General features: G+C 40.5%; 2 protein-coding genes across 4 annotated transcripts in view; one reads left to right on the top strand and one right to left on the bottom strand.

The window, feature by feature from the left end:
* Window positions 1–295: 295 nt before the first annotated feature.
* On the bottom strand, window positions 296–25,761 carry nsl1 (NSL1 component of MIS12 kinetochore complex). The gene is made up of 6 exons (XM_060830901.1): window positions 24,922–25,761; window positions 23,202–23,286; window positions 16,124–16,254; window positions 12,397–12,454; window positions 5,356–5,423; window positions 296–1,339 (listed from the first exon to the last, which is right to left on the bottom strand). Exons 1-6 carry the CDS (start codon window positions 25,039–25,041, stop codon window positions 1,064–1,066), a joined length of 738 nt encoding a protein of 245 aa, XP_060686884.1. The 5' UTR covers window positions 25,042–25,761; the 3' UTR covers window positions 296–1,063.
* LOC132819413 (putative deoxyribonuclease TATDN3) overlaps window positions 25,241–27,623 on the top strand; it is a 51,942-nt gene continuing 49,559 nt past the window's right edge. For all 3 annotated transcript variants that reach the window (XM_060830900.1, XM_060830899.1, XM_060830898.1), the window contains exon 1: window positions 25,241–25,432. In XM_060830900.1, the coding sequence (XP_060686883.1) occupies window positions 25,256–25,432 (177 nt within the window). In that variant the 5' untranslated portion in view covers window positions 25,241–25,255. The remainder of the gene's footprint in view (window positions 25,433–27,623) is intronic.

The following is a 27,623-nucleotide window of genomic DNA, read 5'->3' as shown; positions in this document are numbered from 1 at the left end:
TCTTTCACCATTGTTGGGTCAGAACTTTGTCGCCCCTTTAAGAGCATTGTAGGTGCAACTGCACCACATTAGATTGCATGAGTTCATTATGGTAGCTCACTACCAAATTCTCAACTGAGTTAAAGAATGTGCAAAACATACTGGACCCATCAGTGATTCTCTCATACCATGAATAAGTTAGAAAAAGCTACATTGTTCCTGCTAGAAAAGTGCCATGAAAAGTCTGCCAGATTTTAATTAAGAAAAATATAGTTTGACAATATATATGTATCTTAAGTTTATTTAAAATTATGAGAAACATTCAAAGATAGACATTGGATATTTACAATTTGAAGTTTACAATTTTCAAAGAACCAGTAGGTATGTGTTATTCCACACTTTTAAAAAAAAACTTATCTTACACAAGATAATTAGAAGTGGCCAATCAACTATTCACATTTCACTGCCCATTTATATAACAAATTCATTTCCATTTCATTTTCCATGCAATGTTTATACAAGTTCTTTTTAATGGAGTCATTATTTGTTAGATGTGAAGTAACTGACAGTCACAATTATAGACTGCTCTTAAATGAACATATCTAGTATTTCAATACAAAGTAAATTAAATGAAAGCAGAGAAAAAAGTAACGATTACAAAAAAAAATCAAGCTATTTATACATAATTTTAAAAATCTTTTCTGGGGGTTTTAGTCCTAAAACAGGAATGGAACTCTAACATTAAACAATATTGAGTCAGATTCTGAAATACAAAAATCTGAACAAGATTAACTCTCTTGCAAATTAGGTGACAAATGTGTTTTAGGTTTCATCTATTCAAACAATTCTCAAATCTAATTAATTTTCTCGCGTTAAGACTTTTCCTCAGGGCTGGACATTATTAGTATACATTCTTATATGAATAAACAATTTTGGATAAATACCTTTGTGGACTGTACTCTAAGCAGTTCCAAACTGAGATGCCAACGATCGAACTTTACGCCAAACCTGGCTAAAAATACTAAAAAAAAAACCCATGCTATTAACGTACAAGCTATCTGTTGCCACTAAATATTTTGCAGGATTACTGACCAAGATGCAGTCTTCGCTTTGGATATCTTCGATTAATGGAAGAATGTACTTTACTTTTGTGTGACTTACGACTCTTCAATTTTCTTTCAGTTTCTATGGGAGTGACATCAGATTTTCCAAGCAGCAGAGTTTGTTCATTGCTATTTTGGAAACACATCTCTGTGGGGGTTGAGAATATTGCTTTGTTTGTCTGGGATTGCTTCATAATGGGAACAAGAGTTAGAGTTTGCAAAAGTCCTTCAGCTTTCTCCATAAATGTTGGTAAATGCTGGGAGAACAAAATTGCATTAACATTAGTTCTTGCACATCACAATTACATTCTCCTGCAAAAAGATTAGATTAACAAACTGAACATTCTTGGAAATCCTTCAAAGACCTTCAGACTTAATATTCTGCGAGATAATCCATTGGTTATATAGCTGTAAACATCTGGCTATTAAAAACCACTTGCTGTTCAACTTTCCCAAAATTAAGCATAATCTAACTTGAAGTTTTACTGCCAGACCAAACTCAATTGTCGTATCTTCCTGAAGCCATTTCTTTCTCACTGGCGCAGTTGGATGGGTGTCAACCATTTTTAATAAGCCTTTATTCACCTACATTTCAAAAGAATTTACAGAAAATTTTTCTTGTTCTTGAGGCATGGCAATATTGAGCATCTGTTTACTGCCCATCAGTAAGGAGAACAGACAGGTTTGGTGCTGCAAGAGAGAGACTCCACAAAAGGTATATTACTTCCATGGTAGCAGCATCAAGGATGTCTGGGAGAAGCTGCAGGGCATGTTGAAGAGGGAGAGTAAACTACTAAATGGTTGTCACATATCAGTACCAATGATATAAAAGTGGAAAAATGGATTAAATTGCACAAGAGGAGTTTAGGAAGTTAGCACGCACTATAAAGTCGGACCTCAGAACTGCTACCCAGTGATACATCCTGACAAGTGTCGAAATAACAGGGTATACTCAATGAACATGTGGCTGAAGAAGTGTCATAAAGGAAAAAATTCAGATTTGTGGGATACCAGAACTGGTTCTGGGAAAGATGAAATTACTACGAACAGGACGAGTTGCATCTGGACAGAACCAGGAACAGGACAAATATCTTTGCAAGGGGGAGCTGTTTGTTCATACTGTCAGGAAGGATTTAAACTACAATAGCAGGGGAATGGGAACCTGAGCATGGAGTCAGAGATGTTAGACCCAAGGATAGAAATCAAAGACAATAGTCCAAAAATAGGCAGAAAAAACAAGAACAAGAACCAAATGGTGTCATAGTGCAAAATAAAGACAACTAATAAGGTTAAATGAGCAAAATTATAGGCACTGCATGTTAATGTGTGGAGCATTGGCAGTAAGACAGATGAATTAATAGCACAAATAGATATACAGTTTATAATAAAGCTGCAATTACACAGGCATAACTAAGGTAGTGAAATTAACATCCAGGAGTATTCAATATTTAGGCAGGCCAGGCAAGTAAGGAAATAAGGTATGGGAAGCATTATTCGTAAAGGATCTTCCATGCCCACAATGAGGAAGGATATTGGCTCATAAAATAATGATATGGATTCTGCTCAGGTGGAACTAAGAAACATCAAGGGCAGAAACAATGTTGGGGATTTTCTCTTGCATTTGCCTGTAGACAGAGAAAGGAAATTAGAGATGCATGCCATAAGGGTATAATTGTAATCACAGGTGACTTTAACCTACATAGATTGGGCAAACCAAATTAGCAAATAACAGAGGATGATTTCCTGGAGTGAATGTGTTTTAGTGGTGTCCATATTTTAAGAATAATATCTTGAAGAACTGACTAGAGAGCGGGCTACCCTAGATTGGGTATTACGTAATGAGAAAGGATCAACATTCTTCTTGTCCTAGATCCATTGCAGAAGAGCAATGATAAAATGACAAAATTATTTATTAAGATGGGGCATGTCACTGAATCTGAAATTGGGGTCCGGAATCTAAATAAAAGTGAACTATGATGGCCTGAAGTGCAAGTTGGCGATATTAAATTGAGAAAACCTTAAAGGATTGGCAGTGGATAGGTAACGGCTAATATTTAAAGAACACATGCATATATGACAATTATTCTTTCCAATCCAGCACAAAAATAGAACAGGAAAGGTGGCTCGACTATGGCTTACAAAATAAATTATGGCTGATGGGAGGTCTGAAGAGGAGAAACAAATTGCGAGAAAAAGCAGCAAACCTGAAGACTGGAAGCAAGTTAGAATTCAGCAGACCTGGAGAATTCACAACCTAAGGCCATGGCGGAAGCCAGGATTGAGTAAATTTAAGGGGATGGATAGATTTTTAAATTAGTACTTGAACTGGGGTTCTCGACAGCAGGCAAGAAAGTGGAGCATTTAATGGTGGAGCAGAGTGAATTGCATACACCTGCTTCTAGTTCATACGTTCAACAGAGGACAAAAAGTTTGAAAAGGCGGTGAATAATGTCTGACTTGTATGGACATAAAATCTGACTAATATCTTCTATAAATATGTGAATAGGAAAAGATTAGCGATGAGAAATGTAGATTCCTTACAGTCAAAAGCGGGAATTATAATGGGGAAACAAAGAAATGGCAGAAGAGTTGAATACATTTTGGTTGAGTCTTCACAAATAATTTCCAAGAAATATTAGAGAAGTTAGGAATAGTAAAAGTTAAGAAAATCAGCGTTATATAAAGATTAGTAATTAATGGGGTTAAAGGCTGACAAATCCTCAGGACCCGATAATCTGTAACTGGAGTATTAAAGGAAGTCGCCCTTGAAATATTAGGTAAATTGGTGGTCATCTTCCAAAACTTTACAGACTGGATCAATTCCTATAGATTGCGGGGTAGCAATGTAACCCTACTATTCTTTAAAAGAAAGAGGAAAAAAACAGACCAGTTAACCTAACATCAGTAGTGTATAAATACTAGAATCTATTATAAAAGATGTGTTAACAAAACACATGGAAAACATTAATGGGATTAGATATAGTTAGTATGGGTTTATGAAAAGGAAATCATGCTCAACTAATCTACCAGAGTTTCTTTTAGGCTGGAACTAGAAGAGGAGGTAAGGGAGAACCAGGTAATGTGTTTTTGGATTTCCTGAAAGCTTTCGATAAGGTCCTATTATAAAAAGAGGTTAGTAGGCAAAATTAAAGCACGTGGCATTGGGGCTAACATACTGATATGGAAACTGTGGGAATAAATTAATCTTTTTCTGGATCTCAGGTAGTGACTAGTGGTACACCATAGGGAGCAATGCTTGAGACCCAGCTATTCACAAAATATATATTGCATCCAAGTCATTTATATATAAATGATGTGGGAACCAAATGTAATATTTCCCTATTTGCTAATGGCACAAAGCTAGATGGGATTGAGAGTTGAGAGGATGTAAGGAGGCTTCAGGATGATTTGAACAAGTTGTGTGCAAAAGCAAACATGGCAGATATAGAAGAACATGGATAACTGTGAAATTGTACACCTTGGTGTGAATAACAAAAAAGGTACAGCATTATTTAGGAAGTGTGAACACATAAAAAGGGATCAACCAACTAAAATGACTAAACCAACTAGATGCAGGGAGGATGTTTCCTATGTTTGGGAAATCTAGAATCAGAGGTCAGAGTCTTAGAATACAAGGTAGTCAATTTAGGACTGAGATGAGGAAATATTTCTTCAAAAAGGTGTCAGTCAACCTGCGAAATTCACTCCCATGGAAGTCCGTGGAGACTAGATGAGCGTATATTCAAGAGAGCGAAGCTTTAAAGGCATCAAGGGGTATGGAGACAAATCAAGAGTATGGTATTGAGATAGAGGATCAGCCATATACTGAAAGGTGAAGTAGGCTCAAGTAGTCAAATGGCCTGTTCCTAGTTCTCTTTTTCTATTATTTCAATAGACAACATTTGAAAGCCTTTTTAAAGAAAATACATACAAGGATCTATGTATACAAACTACAGTGGATACAAGTATGTGACCACACAGTCACTTTAAGACTAATTTAAAAAACAATGCAAACACTTTTAATAGTGCAGTATTATAATGCGCCAAGTAAGTACTGAAGAAATTTATAAAAATAGTACTATTGGATATTCAAGACCTCATACCAGGCAAGGTAGGGCGATTTGTTCAAAGGCTTGAACAAACTACCAAATATTTCCCCAAAACATTCAGTACAGTTCAATAATTTAAAACTTTGGAAATTTATTAAAGTGAATGGTTGAACCTCCTTTATTTAGATGAATAATTAATATACAAATTGCTCTGAAATGCTTACCTTCATAATGTCACTCATATCTCGAGAAATATTTGATGCAATTTTCACCAACTCCTTCTCCTTGGATACTATTAAAAGTGCATTTGCAAATATGTTACAAAGTATTATTAAGTACCAACATAAATTGATAATCAGCATAGCTCAGGATTATTCTAAAATTAACTCGAAGACATAGAAGCAGAACAGTACTTGCTTAATAATTACTTGCTCACTGACATTCAGTTGGGATTTTGCGAGGACCACTCAGCTCCAGACTTCATAAAAGCACAGAACAGCTGAACTCGAGGTAAAATGAGAGTGGCTGCTTTTAATAGGGTGTGGTATTAAAGAGGTCTAGCAAACTGGAGTCAAATGGGAAAAGGGGGAAAATCTATCCACAGCTTGGAGTCACACCTGGCACAAAGTAAAATGGTTGTGGAAGCAAGTCATCTCAACTTCAGGATATGTCTACAGGGAGTTCCTCGGGGCCCTGGGCCCAACCATTTTAGCTGTTTCCAAGAAATTCGGTCTACTATCATGGGAATCTTCGCTAACAAATGCGCAATGTTAAACACCATTTGCAACTTCTCAGATACTGAAGCAGGCCACACCCAAATGCAACAAGACTTGGATATCCAGATTTGGGCTGACAAATAATATTCATGTCACACAAATACCAGGCAACGAGCATCTCCAAAAACAGAAAATCTAATCACCACCCACTGGCATTCAAAGGCTTCATCACTACTAAGTACGTGTGAGTGAGAGTGTGAGTGTGAGTGAGAGAGAGAGAGATTCTGTGAACAATTACAAACTGAACAAAACTACTCACATAAGTACGATATCTACAAGAACAGGACAGAGGCTACATATTTTGCAGCAAGTAACTTACTTCCTGACTCCCTAAAGCCTGTAATTATCTCAAAGACAACTCAGTAGTGTATTTGAGTATTCACTGCTTGCCTGGATGAGTGCAGCTCCAAGAATGCTCAAGAAGTTCAACACCATTCAAGGCAAAGCAACCCTGTTGATTGGCACCACAGCATTCATTCCAGTATCGATGCTCAATGACAGTGGTGTATTACTGACAGGATGTACTGCAGAAATTCACCAAGGCCCCTTAGCACCTTCCAAGTATATGGCCATTACAACCTAGACAGGTAAAAGGAGGCAGATACATTGCACCACCACACACCCCCCCTCCCCCTATAAGTTCTCATCCAAGCCACTAAGTATCCAGAATTGAAAATATAGCCATTCTTTCAGTATCACTGGAATTTCGCACTAGCATTGTAGATCTATCGACAGCAAATGGACTGCAGTGGTTCAAAGGTGACAGTTCACCAGTTTCTCAAGGGCAAGTAGAGATCAGGAATAAACACTGGCCGAGTCAGCACTGCCCTCATAAGTAAATGAATATAAAAATATAGAAATCATTCGGTCCTTCAAGTTTATTCCACTATTTAATTAAATCATGACTGACTTGAATATCCTCAATTCTATTTTCTTGATTTATTTCCATAATTCTCAAATTGCCTTAATGATTAGAAAAATCTCCAGTCCAGCTGCCAAAATAGTCAACAACCCAGCCTTGACTGTCCTCTTCAACAAAAAATTCCACAGATGCACTTACCTCACAAGAGATTCCTCTTCATTATCATAAATGGGAGGCTACTTTCACTTGGATTATGTTTTCTAGTCCTAGACCCTCCCATAAAAAAGTACAACCTACTCAACCTCTCCTTACACAAAAACCCCTCGCCAACCTAGTGGCCATTTTCTGGTCTGCGTCCAATGCCAGTATACCTTTGCTTAGACGAGGAAAATAAAACTGTTTACAGTGTTCCGGCTGTGGTCCAATTAGCACCTTCTACAATTTTAACAAGACTCTTCTATTTTTCTGCTTTATTTGGAATAAAGGCCAACATTCCATTTAGCACTCGTATTGCCCACTGATCTTGAATACCTTGTGATTCATGCATTAGGACCTTAGAGTCTCTGGACCACAGCTTTCAGTCATTTTCCATTTAATGAATATTCATCTCCTATATTCTTCATGCCAAAGTAGGTAACCTCACATTTCTCACATTATATTCCAGCTGCCAAGATTATTCAGTTAAAATCTTTCCACATCATTTCACAGATTCATTGTGTTATCTCCACTACTTGCTTTTTTACCTATTTTTGTCATTTACAAACTAAGCGATAACTCACCAGTCATCTAAGTCATTAACTATGCAAAAGGACCAAGTGTCAATTGCAAATCCTTCCATAAAACATTATCTATCCCGCTCAATACTCTACGGGTATATTTAATCCTTTAAGTAGTTCCTGACCCTAAAAATAAATCAAACAGAACTCCATAATTATCAGTTTAACCCATTAGGATTAAAGTTATATCTAAATTAAGAAATAGCCTGTTCAAAACCACTTGTTAAACTAAAAAATTTATCACTATACCTTTGACAGGTCAGAGACAGTACTCAATGCTCTGTACTTGAAATAATTATATATTAAGCTTACTCAAAAAATTATTATACTGTTCCAAAAACAGCAGTTGCAAAGGGAAGAACAGTATGACAAAGTACAGTACTTCCTTTAGTGCCCCATTTTCATTTTCACACCTCCACTTGGACTTTTTGCTCCAATACAGCCACCCTCCAGGTTGAAGGGTTTGAGCTATAGGGAGTGGCTGAATAGACTGGAACTATTTTCCCTGGAGTGTTGGAGGTAACCTTATCAAAGTTAACAAAATTATAAGTGGCATGGATAGGGTGAATAGTCAAAAGCTTCCCCCAGGGTAGGGGAGTCCAAAATTAGAGAACATGGGTTTCAGGTGAGAGGGGAAAGATTTAAGAAGAACCTAAGAGACAACTTTATCCACTCAGAGGGTAGTGCATGTATGGAATAAGCTGCCAGAGAAAGTGGTGGATTTAGAATTACAACATTTAAAAGGCATCTGGATGGTAGATGAGTAGATTGGGTTTAAGGAGGGATATGGGCTAAATGCTGGCAAATGGGACTAGATTAATTTAGGATATCTGGTCAGCATGGAAAGGTCTGTTTCAAAGCTGTATATTTCTGACTCTAATACCTCATGTGTAGACATATAGCTGTAATGGAAGAATAACGACCAGTTGTGAGAGTAGTACAAAGGACCGGTACAAAGGCCTAAGAAGATGGGCTTAAATCCCATGCCTTCAGCTGATGAAGGCAAAAATAAATCAATGTTTTAAATATTTGGATTTGAAAGCTAGACTCAGTAACTGGCAACTATGAAGCTAATAGTTTTAATGACAGTCCATCAGGTACATTAACATGAAAGGAAATCAGACATCCTTTCCTGCTCAGGGCTACATGAGACTACAGACCCCTATCAATATGGTTGACCCTTAAATCTCTGAAACAGCCTAATAGGCTATTCAGTTGTTCTGAACTACTACAGAAACAAAGTCAAAATAGAATAACCCTGAATGGACTACCTGGAATCTATTTAACATCAGAAACCGTTACTTCCGAAAGAAATTCTAAAATGAAAATCATACACGTTGTAGCTAATGTCCCAGTTATCACCCATCACTATCCAAGTATGGTTTGCATTACTTGTAGGAGGTAACATGGTGATATACAGTCTGGACGGTATTGTCTTTCGAGACCTCAACATCAACTTCAGACCCAGGAGGCCTCACGCAATCATGTCAAAACAAGGGTAAAACAGCTTTCCAGATATTTACTGATCATTCTCCATTAGCTGATCAGTACATTTCCATATTGGACATTGGAAGAAACTTGGAGGACAGCAAAAGATACAGAATGAACTCTGGGTGGAGATACTTCAAATGCCCATCACCAAGAGTGGCTCAGTAGGATCACTATTAACTGAGTGGACCAAGTCTCAGAGCCTGTGGCAGATGGCAAGGGAACCAAGAAGGGAAAAACCTACTTGATCTCATTCTCACCAATGTACCTCAGCAGATATGTTGGCGATAGTCATGTAGGAATGACGATCATACAGTCCTTAAGAAGATCAAGTCCCATCTCGCCCAGCAGTGCGAGAATCCTTAGCCAGATGATTCAAATGAATGATCCATCTCATTGTCCCAGAGGTCTTTAGCATAACAAATGTCAACATTTTTGCAAATGCACAGACTTGTGCTCCAGAACGAGCCACACTCTGAGCCAAGCAGTTACAGCACAGTTACAATTTTGGTGCGTAGCCAGCAAAATGAAAAATTGCCCAGGCATATTGTATCTAGAAAAAGCTGGACAAAGCCAAGCTACCAAATTACCACCCATCACTCTACTTTCAATTATCAGTAAATTGATAAATGCCAATAGTGGTATCAACAATAACTTGTGCACTTTTGTTCAGTTTGAGTTCTATGATGCCCACTCAGCTCCTTCCTTTACGATAACTTTGGTTAAAAAAAAAGTGCGCTACTTCTGGAGCAAACAATTTCAGTAACTTTGCAAGAATGTTGCTAGAGTTCATAATATTTTCAGTATCCAATGCCTGAAGCCACTTCTTGAGGATATATGAAATGCATTGAACCAAACCAGCTGAATGCTGGCACACGGGATATTGGGTACCTAATTCAAGAGGGGAAGTGAAGGCGAATGTTCATGACATCAAGGCAACATTTGAGTAAGTGACACTAAGGAGTTCTAATTAATCAGAGTCCAGAGGAATTGGGGAAAACTCTCCAATGGTTGGAATCAAACCTAGTATCATGCAAGATCGTTGTGGTTGTTGGAGATCAACCATCCCAGCCACATGATATTGCTGAGAAACACCTGTAGCATAGATTCACAGGCTCAACCATCTTCAGCTGCTTTATTAACAACCATTCGTCCAACACAAGGTCAGTGGTGAGCATGTTCACTGATGAGTGCACAACATTCAGTGTCATTCACAACTCCTCAGCTCCTGATGCAGCTTATATCCAAATACAGCAAGGCTGGAAAAAACAAATCCAGAATTGGGCTGACAGGTGGAATGTAATATTTACACCACATGTACTGAGCAATGACCATCTTCATCAAGGGAGAATTTAAGCATTATCCTCAACATTGAATGGCCTTCCCATGGCTGAAACCTTGGGGTGGGATGGACCTGGATCAACCGTATAAGCACTGAGTCTATAAAAGGAGGACATAGCAAGAAACTCTCCTCCTTACTCTTCAAAACCTTCCAACATAGAAAAGGCACAGGTCAACAATGTGATGGAATAATCTCCATTTGCCTGGATGAAATCAGCGCCAACAATACTCAAAAAAATTCAATTCCAACCAGAACAAAATGGTGCACTTTACAGTCTGCCCATTGTTATCTTCAACAGTCACTCCCTCCATCACTATGCTCAGTGGCTGCAGAATATAGCATCCATAAGATGCCCTGCAAAGATGCAGCAAGGTTTGTTTGACAGTACCTTCTGAATTCCCAATTGCTACCAGCACAAAGGACAAGGGCAGCAGATGCATGGGAACATGACCACACACCATTCTGACTTGAACCATATCACCACTCCATCGCCTTCTGGGTTAAAGCACTGGAGTTCCCTTTGTAACAACACTAGATCTACTATATTATATAGACTGTAGTGGTTCAAGATAGCTCTCAATACCTTTAAGGTCCCTTATGCATGGACAATAAATGGGGGTTCAGCATTATTTAATTAAAAGTAATAGCTTATTTTACTCAACTATTTCAATAGTATCTTGGCCATCATTACTCTGTTAACTTGAGCTAATTCAAAATTCTGTTGCCCATCTCACAACTCATCCTAACTCCTGGTCACCAATCACCTGTGCAGACTGTAGACAGGTTCTAATAAACCAATTAGGACATATTATTACACATCTCTGAAGCAGGTGGGTGCTCAACCCAGGACTTGTGGCTCAGAGGTAGGGACACTACCACAAGAGCCCTCAGATTTGTTAGGCAAAAGTACAGCTATTTTAATTACTCTGATCAAACATGTTATGACACACCTCTGGAGAAGATGGGAATTGGGACTCTTGATTCAGAGGACACAAGCACTGTAATGTTGTAACTGCATCATAGTTTATTAAGTTGCATGCAGGTGGTAGGCATTAACTTGCAATTCCCTTCTGACCATTTAAATATGCTGCTGGGGGCTCTTGTAGCATAGAGATTGTATTCTCATCCCTGGGCCAGAAAGTCCAGCTTCACAGTTCCACCTATCCTTGAGTTATTTTGCTGACATGTCTGAAGAGATTGATTTTTTTTTGTTAGTTAACAGGCTGTGTTTTTATAAAAGTAGTATAAAGAATAACAGTCTGAAACTATGGTTGTTGAGTTAAGAGATACTTGTTTGTAATGTGGAGCTCCAAATAAATGCTTATTAAAACCAGATAATGATTGGCTTCAGTTCATACCTACACCAGATGGTTTTCTGCAGCATAACTCTGAGCCCATCTTCTTGCATTAAGGACCTTGCAGACAGTCAATCTAAAATGATCATCCTAGTCTTCAAGGGCCCTCCACAATCTCATATCTCTCCTTCTTCAATCCTACAAATCTCCAATTCTGGCCACTTCCATTTTCTCAATTTACTCTGCACTATTATAGGTTGTGCATTCAACTTCCTAGAGCTGAGGTTCTGAAATACCATGTTTAAAAAAAGATGTAATATTTTTAAGACACTGCATAAAATTTATTTGTTAAAACTTTTTAATCATCTGTCCTACTATTCCTTGTGATTGGTGCCAAACGTTACACAATAGGAATGTTAAAGTAACTATATATAAAAAAAGTAAGTTGCTGAAATTTTTGATTTCAGCTCTTATTGCACAGGGAGCTGCTGGGTATCTGAATCCTTTTCCTCCTCAAATGAAGGAAGGAGAAAGGTAGTGCCTTTAAAAGCTAATCATGTACAATACATGGTCTCAGGTGGTTGACAAGTGCACAAAGACAGCTCACGTCCATTTTTAATTTTTCCAAATAAAACAAATGTATTAATTGGGTTGCAATTCAGTGAGTTCAGCATAGTTAACTAGAGAAGGTACTTGGACTTTGAAAGAAAATTTTCACTTGCTTACCTTGTTCTGGATGAACTTCTGTTTTTAATTGGGTCATTACCGCAGGCTGATATAGCTTCTGCACAAAATGAAATATATTATTATAGAAAATGGGTTCAAATATTTATATTAGAATCAAACACCGCCCCACTCCTCTGGTTAACTTTCAAGATCCTGCAGATTGAACCATAATTGTCGCAGACCTTTTAATGGCATACCTATGAGCTACTGAGAACCGTACAGCTTGAGACATTTGTTGCATTGTGCTTACACCAGCTATGATGGTACTGTGACATTAAAAAGATGTATTCTGTCCTGTTTCTCTTGCAGATGGATATTGTCACAATGGTACTAAAATGTCTCCTTCAGACAGGTAATTGATAAACAATTTTGAGTTCTCACTGGGTGTTTTTTTAAAATATAAGACATAGAATCATTAATGGGTAGGGTCAGGGCTCACACAGACCCAGGAAATTTTGATTACAGCTCGTTGATAAGGTTGCTGGGGTGGCACAGTGGTTAGCACTGCTGCCTCACAGCGCCAAGACCCAGGTTCAATTCCCGCCTCAGGTGACCGACTGTGTGGAGTTTGCACTTTTTCCCCCGTGTCTGCGTGGGTTTCCTCCGGGTGCTCCGGTTTCCTCCCACAGCCACAAAGCTGTGTGGGTCAGGTGAATTGGGCATGCTACAGTGTGGACTTGTTGGGCCAAAGGGCCTGTTTCCACACTGTAAGTAAGTAATCTAAAAGTTGAGTTCTTTGTTTAAGTCTAAGACGCGAGGCTTCTTAAAAATTAAAAGGGAAAGATTCTTCTTTCTCCTAGACTGGAGACAGAGAGCATATGAGAACCTTAAACATGTCGGTGAATTGCCTTTTCTAAGGATGCATTTGTAGGATGCTGTCGAGTTGCAACAGATGATGATTATTAGTTAAAGAATACATAATTTTGTCAAGCATTTCAATGGAGTCAAGCTTTGCTAATTCTTCTTGCTGTATTTTGTTTTTGTTTTAAGAATAAAATGGATTTTGATTAAAGCTTAGTGGTCGATCAATTGAATTGTATCTGGAAATAAAGTGGAGAAAGCAAGTTAGGGTCTTGGCTAGCTCCATAACGGATGGTGTGTATGCGTGCATGTATTCTGGTTTGGTCCATAACATGGCTCCTGAAAGAACTGTTGACTTGGTCCTCAAAGTCTTCTTGTAACTCTCTCATACTTCTCTAGACCTTTGTTTTACAAAAGTTTCACCACTCCTCTTTTTAAAAATTTTGCCTCCTTATTTTGATAAATGATAAAGCATTTCAGGTGTCAACAATGTATTGTATAAAAATATTTTTATTCTTCCTTTCATGTAACAGTTGAAAGCAACCATACCAGTTTGCTTTTATACAAGTATAAAGTGCTCATAACACAAAGGCCAGATTCTGTTATCATAGTAACTGCAAGGTTATCAACACTAAGGTATTATGGGACAAATCAGACTTAAGTATTGAAGTACTTGCATGCCTGGTGAACTGCGAAAATTGGCATTTCAAAACAGACTGAACACTGATTTGCTATACATGCCTACCTTCACATTGAGATGATAGACAGATTTAGAGTACAAATCAGGAGTAAAAGGAGCTTTACATGCTGTATGAGATAACAATTACTATTATATCAACTTCCTGTACCTTGAATTTTTTTTCTTAATAATGTATTCACAGGATATGGGTGTCAATGACTAGACCAGCATTTATTGCCTATCCCTAATTACCCTATTAAGAGACAGTCAATCGCATCACCATGGACTTGGAGTCACACTCATGATAGACCAGATAAGGACAGCAGTTTCTTTTCCTGAAGAACACTTGTGAACCAGATGGGTTTTTCCAATAGTCGACAATGGTTTGGTGGCTATAATTAGACTCCTAATTTCAGATTTTTAAAAACGAATTGGATTCCAATCCTTGTCTCTAGAATATTATCTGGATTCATAGTCCAGTGATAATACCACTAGGCCACCACATCCCACCAATTTGGAAATGCAGATTTTTGAAAAAACACTGCCTGTTTATTATCTCTTTCTTTTAAATTCATTTGTTCTTCACAATCTTTGTCAAGTACAGTAAAAGTGATTATGAAACTAGCTGAATAACTGAGGGGTCAGTACTTGAAATCTAGAGGCAATTTGAGTTAATTAAATAAATCTAGAAAAAGCAGCAACTAGCTATCTTGGCAACCACAAAACTATTGGATTGTCAGGAAAACCTACCAGAAGGAGAAGTTATACTCTAGTATATCCCTCACTACTATTAAAAACAAAAAGCATGTGGGTGGGGATGGTGGCACCATGGGATGGAGGTCACAACTATCAGATGAAATCCATGAACAACACATTTGCAATAAAGGTGGTGCATATAATTGTAAATGCTTCAATCTTGCCTGTTGCAAAGATATTATGTCATTGTTGTCAAGTTCACCCCAACATCACTGTCAAGAAATTGCAAAGTGCATTTGAAACAAAAAGCAAACATCTTGGCAATGGTGCTGAATCTTCATGTTTTTCAAAAAAAATTTCAAGGTATATGCACATCATTCTCGATGTCAGCATTTATTGCCTCATCTATAACTATTCTCAAAAAGCTAGTGGTAAACCACTTCTTTGAACTGTAATGCAGCTGGTACAGGTATACACATACAAAGTAGTGTTAGGAAGGGGGTTTCGGGATTTTGGCATTTGACTTTAGCACAACAAAGGAACACTATTATAGTTCAAAATCAAAGTGGTGTATGGATTGGAAGATGGTAGTGTTCCCATACATGGCAGCGCAGAATCAAGAGGCAGAGTGCTTGCTACAGAACTCCATGCCTCCTACCTGCTCTCTTGCAGCTAGGGAATTTATACATTTAGAATACTGGTTGACCATTGACCAGAAACTGAGATATTTCCTCATTTTTTAAATAAATTGCTCATGGCATGTGTACTTCACTGAGCTAGACAGCATTCATTGACCATCCTGAATTGCTCCTTGGTTTGAGTGGCTAGATAGGACTATTTCAGAGGGAAGTTAAGGAGTCAAGCATATTGCAGTCACATGTAGGCTAGGCTAGGCCAGGCCAGGTAAGTATGGCAGACCTTCTTCCCAAGGGACAATAGTGAATCAGATGCATTTTTATAACAATGCTAGATGGTCACCATTAGGCCAGTTTTAATTGCCGTTTTTTAAAAAAAAAATTCACCACGTGTTATGGTGGGATTTGAACCCACATCCCAGAGAATTACCCCGGCTAAGTGACTTTACCATTGTATGACTGTCTTCCCCGTTGGCACTTGTGGGGCAAAAATGTGACTTACTCCATGCCTAAACATTATTCAGGTATTGCTGTTTACGAGCACTAACTGCTTCAGTATCTACAGAATTATAAATGGTACTGGACATGGCAAAAGTCAGTGATATCTCTACTTCTGACCATATGATTGAGAAATGATCATTGATAAAACAGCTGAGAAAGCTATGGCTGGAACATTACGCCGAGGAGCTTCTCCAGTAATTTCGGAGGGTTGACATGTTTCGATGAAGTTGTAGAAAGGATTTATACTACTAAACTAAAGCAGATCTCCTACCATTGGTTTCAGCAACAGCATGTAACTGAATTTACCAAGTACATAAGTTAGATACTGTCATATATAAAGCATGGAGCTGAATAATTGGGCAAATCAGTACAAACTGAATTTCAAGATAAATATACCAAATAAAAGTAAACATACTAGTAATTCCCTTTCTGCTTTCATGGTCCTAGCAAGGTGTCCAACAATCTTCCTTGGAAACTGCTTACGTTTTGAGGCCGTCTCTTTAATGCATTCATCCAAATCATCATCCAAAGCCCTTACGTCGCTACCTGGAAATAAAGTTGGGTGCAAGGCTTTTAATAAGGGTAAAATTTTTGTTTGCAAGGTATCGGTAGTTCTTCTATAATGCAATGGTTGTGTTGTTGTGCAATCCCATATTAGAGAAAAACCGCACTTCAGAAACAGTGCTTAAAATGTTTATGATGTAATTGCTACAGCCAACACAATTTAATATTTCACGTGTAGAAACAATGTCAATTTGTGTTATAGTGAATCCACTTTAACGAAGCTTGTATTATAGCAGGTCCATCTGTATTAATATAATTGGCGAACCAGCTTATTGAAATCAGGTTTTGAATAGATATAACGAATAGAGAAACCTCATTTTGCATAGCAAACAATATTAAAAGGGGCACGGAAGTGTTAAGATCAGAGTTGTCCATATCTGCCTTTGGATCATTAAAAAAACAGAATTGTATCAGGAGACGTTAATAGATTCAATTTAGATGGACTCAGGCATTTAAGCAAGCCAGACTCCAAAATATTAGGGAGATACCCAATTCAACATTTTGATTAGCAACATAAATCAAACATCACCCAAATGCATTTAATTATAACCAGGTAACTCAAATTCTGTTCTCTAATTTTCTATTTGGTATTAATGCTCCTTTTGCAATTACTTCACTTTCAAAATGTAACTAAAATGTACTAACTTGATATCAATAGTAGTAATTTCATAGATAGATCAGTCATGTTCAACTTACCTCTGCTGGACATGAGAGTCCTCCGACTCAGTCTGCATTTGCTATTACTTTCCTTCTTGCATGCACAACAGGCATCTTCCCAAAACAACAACTCACTGGGTAAAGGCATTTCTTCCGAGTTCTTTATTGGATTAGCAACTATCTTCTATTTGTTGCTTTTAATTTTGGACTTCTCCAAGTCAAACATTTTCTGAGCACTTACCATACCTCTTCATAATTTTAGAACTTCTTTAAGTCACCTTTTAGCATTCATTTTTTAAACAAAATGTCAGCCTCTTTTGTTTCTTCTGACAGAGATTTTTTGTATCAACTTGCTCCAACATTTCAAAAATATAGTTTATTCATAAAAATCTTCATACATACACAGTCACAAATGCAGATCAGTTCTGTACAGGAGGATATGAAGAGAACAAACATTGCAGGTCCCAGGTCCTTGACTCTGTCCAAATGCCATCCTGTTTTCCCCCCTCCCCCTAGTCAAAGCAAAACGATCAGAGATACAGTAAAGTTTTACCTTCTTCATTCTTATTCCGGGTCCTGGAGGGAAGAGAGAACGATCGCCCATGTGCACAGGAACAGGTTTCTCAATGAACTATATAGTAATTTTACAGGGAGGAGCATCCAGATAAGGCAATATACATGTTATTTAGATGACCATTACAAACAATAGCAGAGACTAAGCCCTTTACTGTTATACAATGGATTTGTACATTGGATACTTTTCACTTTGTTGACTGGTGTTACATTCTGAATGCTACCTCATCTTGTTAAATGGCTCTACATAAGGAATGTTTTTCCACCTTGTTAACCCATTACCCTTGCCTCCAGCACCCATTGTTAACTAAGTTCTTATCTGATCGGAGTCATGCTCAACTGAACCTCTGTTTCACAAAACTCAGAACTTAACTCTTTCCCTACATGCTTCTCCCTTGTACACATTCTCACAAACAGACTAAAGATTTACAGTACAGAAACAGACCCTTTGGTCCAACATACCCCTGCCAACCAGATGTCCTAAATTAATCCAGTCCCATTTGCATGCATTTGGCCCATATCCCACTAAACCCTTCCAATACATGCGCCCATCCAGGTGTCTTTTAAATGTTGTAATTGTATCAGTCTCTACCATCTCCTCTGACAGATTGTTCCCTACACAAACACACACACTACCCTCTGCATGAAAATGTTGCCCCTTTTAAATCTTTCCCTCTCACCTTAAACCAAGGCCCTCTGGTTTTGGAATCCCTACCTGGGACACCTTAAATAATCACTTTATCCATGCCTCACGATTTTTATAAACCTCTATAAAGGTCCCCTCTCAGCCTCAGACACTCCAGGAAGAATAGCCCTACCCTATTCAACCTCTCTGTATAGCTCAAATCCTCTAACCCTCCCAGTATTCTTGTAAATCATTTCTGAATCCTTTCAAGTTTTACAACATCTTTCCTATAGCAGGGAGACTAGAACTGAAAGAATTCCAAAATTGGCCTAAGCAATGTTCTGTACAGCTACAACATGACTTCCGAACTCCTACACTCAATGCACTGACCAATAAAGGCAAGCGTATTAATGCCTTCTTCACTCCAGTGTCTACCTGGGACTCCACTTTCAAGGAACTATGAAGCTGCACTCCAAGGGTCACTTTGTTTGGCAACACTTCCCAGGTCCTTACCATTAAGTGGATAAGTCCTGCCCAGATGCAGCACTTCACATTTATTGAAAACAAACTAGACCTGGCACTCCTTGGCCCATCTGACTGAGCTCCCATCACACTCTAAGGTAAACTTTTTGGCTTCCACTACACCAATTTTGTTGTCATGTGCAAACTTCCTAAGTCTACCTCCTATATTCACAGCTAAATAATTTATACAAAAGTGATTTAAAAAAAAAGCAGTGGATCCAACACTGATCCTTGCAGCACATCACTCGTGACAGGCTTCTAGTCAAAAATACAACTTTCCATCATCACCCTGTCTCCTACCTTCAAGTGAATTTTGTATCCAAATGGCTAGTTCTCCCTGTAATCTAACCTTGCTAACTGGTCTACCTGGGACTATGAGAACCTTGTTAAGCACCTTCCTGAAAGCCATATAGACAACATCCACGGCTCTGCCTTCAATCTTCTTCACTTCTTCAAAAACCTCAATCAAGTTAGTAAGATACGATTGCCCATGTACAAAGCTATGTTGGCCATCCCTACTCAGTCCTTGCCTTTCCAAATATGCGCAAATCCTGTCCCCTCTAATATTTTGCTCGTCACTGATGTCAGGGTCACTAGTCTATAGTTCCTTGGCTTTTCCTTACCAGCTTTCTTAAACAATAGCATCACATTAACCAACCTCCAGTTTTCCAACACCTCATCAACGGCTATCGATGATACAAGTCTCTTACTTGAACAAAGATACATTTACATATACATTGTATTTGAGGTACCAGGAGGGACCGATAAATGAACAGACACCCATTTAAACTTCAACAGAAAGACGTCAGACAATGGTCTTTCCCACTGCACCTTAGCAGCAGCTGCCTCATGCTTTATTCCACGTCTCAGCATGTAGTCCTGGACTTTGGAACATGCCAGTCTGCAACATTCGGTCAGGGTCAACTTTTTGTTCTGGAAGACAAACAAGTTTCGGGCAGACTAAAGACTGTCTTTCACAGAGTTGATGGTACACAGCTGATGTTTGTCTCTGTGCGCGTTCCAGGGAACAGAGCTGCATAGCACAGAGACCTGTGTAACAAAACTGTAGGGACAAACCTTGACACAAACTACTGCATCTCTCACCAGACCTCCTTTGCAAAGGCATATTTCAGCAGGAGATGGGTGATAGTCTCTGCCCTCTCAAACTCACCCCCGCCACCACTTTGAGGGCAGCATGCGGCGGTGCAGACAGACCAGACGTACAAAAGGATCCACCCCACCAACCACTGTATATCATCGTGTCATCCTTTGCCATTTCTGCCACCCTTTGCCATTTCTGCCACCTATAAACAGACCCCACCACTAGAGATATATTTCCCTCCCCACCCCTATCTGCTTTCCATAAAGACCATTCCCTCTGCAAAGTTTGTAGCTCAGGTTGAGGTTTAGGGTGTAAGGTTTGCTCACTGAGCTGTAGGTTTGATATCCAAACATTTCATTACCACGCTAGGTAACATCATCAGTGGCGACCTCCAAGTGAAGCGAAGCTGTTGTTTCCTGCTTTCTATTTATATGTTTGTCCTGGATGGGATTCCTGGGGTTTGTGGTGATGTCATTTCCTGTTTGTCCTTGGTAGTGTTTGTGGCAGTCCTTGCATGGAATTTTATAGATGATGTTGGCTTTGTCCATGGGTTGTACTGGGTCTTTTAAGTTTGTTAGTTTTTGTTTGAGAGTGTTGGTGGGTTTGTGCGCTGCTAGGATTCCGAGGGGTCTTAGTAGTCTGGCTGTCATTTCTGAAACTTCTTTGATGTATGGTAAGTTGGTTAGCGTTTCTGATTGTGTTTGGTCTGCTTGTTGTGGTTTGTTCTTGAGGAATCTGCAGACTGTATTTTTTTTTGTCTCTAGCAAAGACATGCTAGAGAATTCCTAGAGGCCTGGCACTCCAACCACAACACCATAAACAAACACATAGATCTAGATACCATCTATCAACCCCTCAGGTAATGAAATGTCTGGATATCAAACCTCCAGCTCAGCGAGCAAACCTACACCTTAAACCATTCTCTCTGCACCTCCCTCATCCATGCCCACCACCAACCCACCCTCTTCTTCTGGCACATTCCCCTGCCCCCGCAGGAATTGCAAACCCTGTGTGCACACCTTCCCCATCACCTCTGTTTCAGGCCCCAAAGGAGCCTTCTTCATTCACCAAAGTCTCACCTGCACTTCCACGTCATTTACTGTATCCATTGCTCATGATGTGGTCTCCTCTACATTGGGGAGACAGGATGCCTACTTGCAGAGCGCTTCAGACAACATCTCCGGGACACCCGCACTAACCAACCCCACTACCCCGTGGCCAAACACTTAATTCTCCCTCCCACTCCGTCAAGGACATGCAGGTGCTGGGCTACCTCTATCGCCACTCCCTAACCGCCAGATGCCTGGAGGAAGAACGCCTCATCTTCCGCCTTGGGACCCTCCAACCCACAGCATCAATGTGGATTTCACCAGTTTCACTTCCCCTCCCCCACCTTATCCCAGTTCCAATCTTCCACCTCTGCACGCTCTCATGAACTGTCATCTTCCTTCCCACCTATCCGCTCCACCCTCCTCTCCCACCTATCACTATTACCCCCACCGCTATCTACCTATCGCACTCTCAGCTACCTTTCCCCCAGCCCCACACCCCCTCATTTATCTCACCACCCTCTCAGCATCCTTCCCAACGAAGGGTTTTTGCCCAAAAACATAGATTCGCCTGCTCCTTGGATGCTGCCTGACCTACTGTGCTTTTCTAGCACCACACTCTCGACTCTTACAGGTAATGCTATTCCCACCACCAGCCAAGCAATGATGATGCTATTTGGAAAGTTCTGGTGATGAGGCATTCTGCCAAATGACTGACAGTCTGCTCATAGAGCCACGTGACCGGATCCACCCTCTCCTTTCACCGCAGAGTCTCAGATGCAACACGCTGACTAATTCCTGATGGGTATGTGGTCAAAGGTGTTTTTCTTAAATTTCTTCACGAAGGACTGGTGATACAGAAAGGTTGACTACGAAGAGCATCCTATGACAACACCAAGGACAGCTAAAACCTCAGTAAATAGTAACACTTGGTGTTTGCATACAGAGGGTCTACGCGTAACTTGATGCAATCACACGCAAAGGTGGCCATCAAGTCAAGAGCAACGTTGAGTGCGTTTTTGCCCCCCTTATCCAGAGTTTGTACATGGTGTTCCTGCAAACACAGTCCTTCATAGACATCTAGATGAAGTGGAAGATAGTTCAAGTGACTGCACAGCGCAGTTTTGTGGAATGGATCAGATCAGCACCATGTGCAATAAAACAGTGCCTCATATCTGGTTACCCACAATAGAGAGGGAGTGGTTGCCAGCTTCAGTGTCCACCATCTACATATCTTGCTTGCAGCTGCCTTTGTAGCACAGACATGGGACACTCAGGTTTGCAACACGGTGGCAACTGACTGTACAGCAGGCTTTTTGGTAGAAGTTTATTGTCCAGGTACGTCTTACTTCCTGAGTGTGCTGATCAAATTAGTACTCGATAAATACAACTGAATTGATCACCTTGGCTTGCCAAGTGCCATATATCAGAGACAGCAAAGTTGGGAGCAGTTCAGCCTTTTCTTCTTTCTAACATATTTGTCCAGGTCTCACCACTATGAAGAGTAACAAGCTTCTCCCAACAGAATCCACACTTTGCTTATGCATTTCCACTGAATTCTTCCCTGCCAGATTAATATAACATTTTGTTCAGTGACCTGCTCTTGTATGGAAAACGTGTTTACACTAGTCGATCAAATTCCATGTCAATCATAATTGCCTCGCGTGCCTTAATGACTACCTTCAAGTTGTCACTCAATTCCATGTACACAGACCTGACAACTTTCTTTTCATTTGTGGTGTTTGCTTGCCTGCCTGTCTTGTGCAATGGATGCTATCTACTTGTTGAGAAGGCACTCAAGTTCCAAGGACACACTAAAACAGATCAACTGTAGCACATAAGCAACTTACTAATTGGAGGCTGCGTGGTGAGAGATGGATGGTACCTGACTATGATGGACCCTATTATCATTGTGATAACCCATAGCATCCATTCTCTGTGCCAAATAATGTCTTAAAATTTTATGATTGAGCTTAATAAATAAAACATATTTGTGCTGAAGACTGCTGACTTGTGACAACGTTAACCATACATAAAACATGTCTGCCCATTTATAGTTAGAGCCCCAATCTGGATGAATATTCTGACAAAAAAATGACAGGTGATATTTTTCAATAAACTGAATTCAGCTACAAAGGTCATTCAACCTCCAGGTCTTACTTTATTTATCCTAATTGGTTAAGTAAAAATAATTTCAGACCACCATTTCCTCTAAATCCATTTTTCAAGATTTGTTTAAAAGCAACAATGAACTTGCACAGGGGAAATGTAATCGGACAGCTTTAGAAAGTTTTGATTTTTCTGAAAGCGCAACAACTGCCTTAACACATCAATTTGCTCCAAATGTGATAGTATCTAGAGATTGCAAAGAAAATCGGACTGAATTTATTTAATTCCATACCATATTTGAGCTCATCTTCTTCTGAGACTTCTTGCCATAATAGGCCATTGACAAGGATATTCTCCTGAACAGCAGTCTCAAATATCTGAAAACAGAATTATTATTTATGTTCAAAGTCAATTAAGTTCATTACACAGGATTAGCATTTTTTGATAAAGTTAAGTCCAAATCTCATGCCCACAATGATGTGCAAATTAGACAGCAACCTAGAGGAGTGTGTGATACTGTGAACTGACAACTTGCTGATTGATACAGTTGGTCCTCAACCAGCTTTTCCCTTCTCCACCCCTCCTCCATTTCCAACCTGACCAAAACATCCCTGCCAAAGTCCACAGGCCCATTTCTTTCCAAAACCCTCAAAGTCTACTCTAAAACCCAAGGCCCATATTCTCCTTTCCTCAAGCACCCAACATCTTCTGACTTCCTCACTTAGTTAATATTCCTGCATTCTACTCTTCATTGCCCTCTCATCCATTACATCGCCTCCCAACAGTGCCCTCATCTCCTTCTCCACTTCAGCTCTCTATCAACCCTCTTCATCTGCTCTCACGGGTATATTTTGTCCCATTCCTCACTTTACTGCTCTCTGGAACCCCCTTAACTCCACTTTTCAACTCTCTAACTCCACTCAACCCCAAACCTTTAGGGTCCCCTTCAACTTTCTGGAACTACCCCATCTCTCCCTGGAATTTTTTTGTTTCTGTGACACCTCTCCCTTCTAACTCCCAAAGGGCCATACGGTGACTCAGTGGTTAGCACTGCTGCGTGACAGCACCGTTCAATTCCAGCCTTGGCCAACTATGTGTGGACTTTGCACGTTCTCCCCGTGTCTACATGGGTTTCTTCCCCCAAACCAAAGATGTGTGAGTTAGATGAACTGGCCATGCTAAATTGTCCATAGTGTTAAGGGGTGTGCAGGTTAGGTGCATTAGTCAGGAGTAAATATAGAACTCTTAGGAGGACTGGTGTGGACTTGTTGGGCCAAAGGGCTTGTTTCCACACTGTAGGGATTCTATCATCTCTAAGTCCAACCTTGTTCAACCTTGGCTCTTTATTAACCTCCCTCTCTTCCCCCAGTGACTCTTCTCTCCTCATCTGCACCACCATTCAAGCAATCATCCCCACCCTCAGGCTACTCGGCTACACCCCCACCTTCGTTCATTCACCAACACCAACACCTCCCCCCCCGCCCTTTCCCCTCACGTAAACTATCTCCGTCCTTCCCCTGGCCCCACTCACCTGCACCGTCTCCTCTTTCGCCCTCCCATTCCTCTCCACTGGTCTACATCCGAAACCACCCCCTCCTCTTAGTGGGCGGCACGGTGGCACAGTGGTTAGCACTGCTGCCTCACAGCGCCTGTAGACCCGGGTTCAATTCCCGACTCAGGCGACTGACTGTGTGGAGTTTGCACGTTCTCCCCGTGTCTGCGTGGGTTTCCTCCGGGTGCTCCGGTTTCCTCCCACAGTCCAAAGATGTGCGGGTCAGGTGAATTGGCCAAGCTAAATTGCCCGTAGTGTTAGGTAAGGGGTAAATGTAGGGGTATGGGTGGGTTGCGCTTCGGCGGGTCGGTGTGGACTTGTTGGGCCGAAGGGCCTGTTTCCACACTGTAAGTCTAATCTAATCCCTGTCCACTCACCTCTACCATCCACCAACTCCCCCCGTGCACTCGCCTACAGCCCTTCCCCCGAGTCCACTTCCCCACCCTCCGCCTTCACTCACTTGTTGGGCATCCTGCGGGAGGTCTTTCAGTCGTTTCCGTAGCGGCTCGGTCAGACGCTCGAGCGCGGCCAAAACCGCGCGCTTCGAGGAGCAACGCACGCGGCCGACCCGGGCCTCCATCCTCCGGGCCACCCCGTTGGGTTGTTCAAGTCCTCAAACCGCCGGCTCGCGAGCTCACTTTCCCGCCTCTACCCGCTCACGCTTGCATCCCGTCTGAAACACAACCTCTCATAACAGTTCCGGCCGGCTGATTCATTATTCAACCAGTCTCAAATCGCGTACAGAATGCACAATCCCAGTCAGACAGCTATTTTTTTTGTGAAAATTTAATCCAATGGTTTTCTCCAAAACTCATCAGAATAAAAAGCACGGGCATCAGGGAAAGACTGCCCAAAGTGCTCAGCGTAAGGAGCGACAACAAAAACGGAAGTGCGTTAGTTTTTCTACTCCGGGTAAGATGAGTGGGTTCGTCGATTGTCACTGTCACCTTGCAGCGGCGGACTTCCTCACAGTAAGAGCTAAACCTCGGGCACCGAGCTTTTTCACTCGCAGTACAGGCAATGTTTTTTTAACCTATTTTCGTTTGTGTGAACAAACTCTACTACCACTGGCTCCGACTCTATGTCCAATATTGTGTCCCCATCAACCGGAGGAGTCATAATTGCTTTTGTTCTGAGTCTGCCACGTAAAGAAATAATTTATTTTCATAATTTCTTCAACCATCTTAAATACATCAATTAAATTATTCCTCAGTATTCACAACAAAGCGAATGCAAGCCGACACAACATTTTTAATCCTGGGAACGTTTTGGTGACTCTATGCTCCACCTCTTCAGACCAATGTATTCTTCCTGAGGTGCAATGCTCAGAACTAGCTGCGCATTGCGTCTAACCAAAACTTAACTATAAAATCACTTCCACTTCCTTGTGTTCCTGCGGCTGAATTTATGTACCTGTTGGCTTTCAGTGAATCCTGCATTTAGATTCCAGAGATTGAGCTTTAAAATCTAGGTTGACAGCTCAGCACAGTACTGAGGTATAGTTGCACTGTTGGAGGTGCTTTGTTTTTAGGTGTGATGTTAAATTGAAGCCCCATGTGCTCTCTCAAGTAGATGCCAAATTCTCAGCATACAGTTTCAGAGAGAAAGACAGTTATCTCCAGTTTCCTGACAATTATTTGCCTCTCCAGGAACATCATAAAATAGATTATCAGATCACTGTCACATTGTTGCTTGTGGGAGCTGGTTATGTATATGTTAACATTGTATTTCAAACAATGCAACAGTGTTATATTTCAGACATACTTTACAGAGGCCTCAGCAGTTGAAGGGCATCCATTTACATGGAAGCACTTAACATTAAAGATGATCAAGTGGTTAGAGGAAGAGAGGGGCTCTGAAGGATAGAGGAGGGAGGGAGAGAAAGTGAGGGCAGAGGAGAATGACGTGGGTTGGAGGGAGAGAAGATGAGGATAGAGATTGAGTGGGGAGGGATGGAGGGAGAGACACAGAACTGTAGAGGGAGGAAAGAGGAAGATGGATTTAAGGAAATAACAGGAGGAAGATGGAGATGAAGGATGGAAGTGATGGCAATGGATGAGAGCAGGGAGAAGGAGGGTGCAGATTGGCCTGTGGCTTGAGTATGGGGGGTATTTTGTGGTAACTCTGGAGCTCATCACATGCAGCTCCATCCTCAAGTGAAACAAAAACAAGAGTAAAGCCCCTCACTCCAGTGTGAAGTCCATGCCTTTTAAATCAGTGAACACACATACAAACCAATATCATTATCGATGTACTGAGGGATATGTTTCAGGGATCATGAATTCTATCATGTTTACATTCAGCCAATCTCTGCTGATGGCATGTTTCAGCAAAACTCTGTAAATTTCTTTGTAACATCTGCTTATATCGCTTCCATGTTGTGCAAAAGCTCAATCATAAAATTATAATATTCTAATCCCTTCATGGCCTTTCCCCTTCCTATCTCTGTCATCTCATCTACCAACAACCTTGTGAAATATCTGCATTTCCCTGCTTGTGATGTATTGCATCTTCAACATCAATCACTGCATTGGTGGCAGCCATACCTTCATTCTTTACTAGTGGAGAAGCAATGGTTTAGTGATATTGCTGGTAAACTATTAATTCAGAAACTCAGCTAATGTTCTGGGGACCCAGGTTTGAATCCTGAATTCATTTTAAGAACAATATGGAATTAAGACTCCTAAAGGACATAGGTCGTAAAGGAACCAACAAGAAGGAAGAACATGCTTTACCTCATCCTCATCAGTCTGCTTGCCACAGATGCATCTGTTCATGACTATCAGTAAGAGTGACCACCACGCAAACCTGTGGAGACGAAGTCCCACCTTCACGTGTTGTCTGGCACTATCACCATGTTAAATGGGACAGACTTTGAACAGATCAAGCAACTCAAGACTGGGATCTATGAGGTGCTGTAGGCCAGCAACAGCAGCAGAATCATGCACTAGCATAATCTGCAAGCTTATGGCCTGACATTTCCCCCACGTAAAGATTATCATCAAGCCAGAGATCAATACTGATTCAAGGAAAGTGCAAGAGGGCATGCCAGGAGCAGCATCAGGCATACCTAAAAAGAGGGTGTTAACCTGGTGAAATTACCAAACAAGACTACTTGCATGCTAAACAGCATAAGCAGCAAGTGATAGACAGAGCTAAGTG

Source organism: Hemiscyllium ocellatum, chromosome 10 (genome assembly GCF_020745735.1).
Source record: "Hemiscyllium ocellatum isolate sHemOce1 chromosome 10, sHemOce1.pat.X.cur, whole genome shotgun sequence".
Classification (NCBI taxonomy): Eukaryota; Metazoa; Chordata; class Chondrichthyes; order Orectolobiformes; family Hemiscylliidae; genus Hemiscyllium; species Hemiscyllium ocellatum.
The sequence above is the reverse complement of the archived record's forward strand: the minus strand, read 5'-3'. Positions and strand labels throughout refer to the sequence as shown.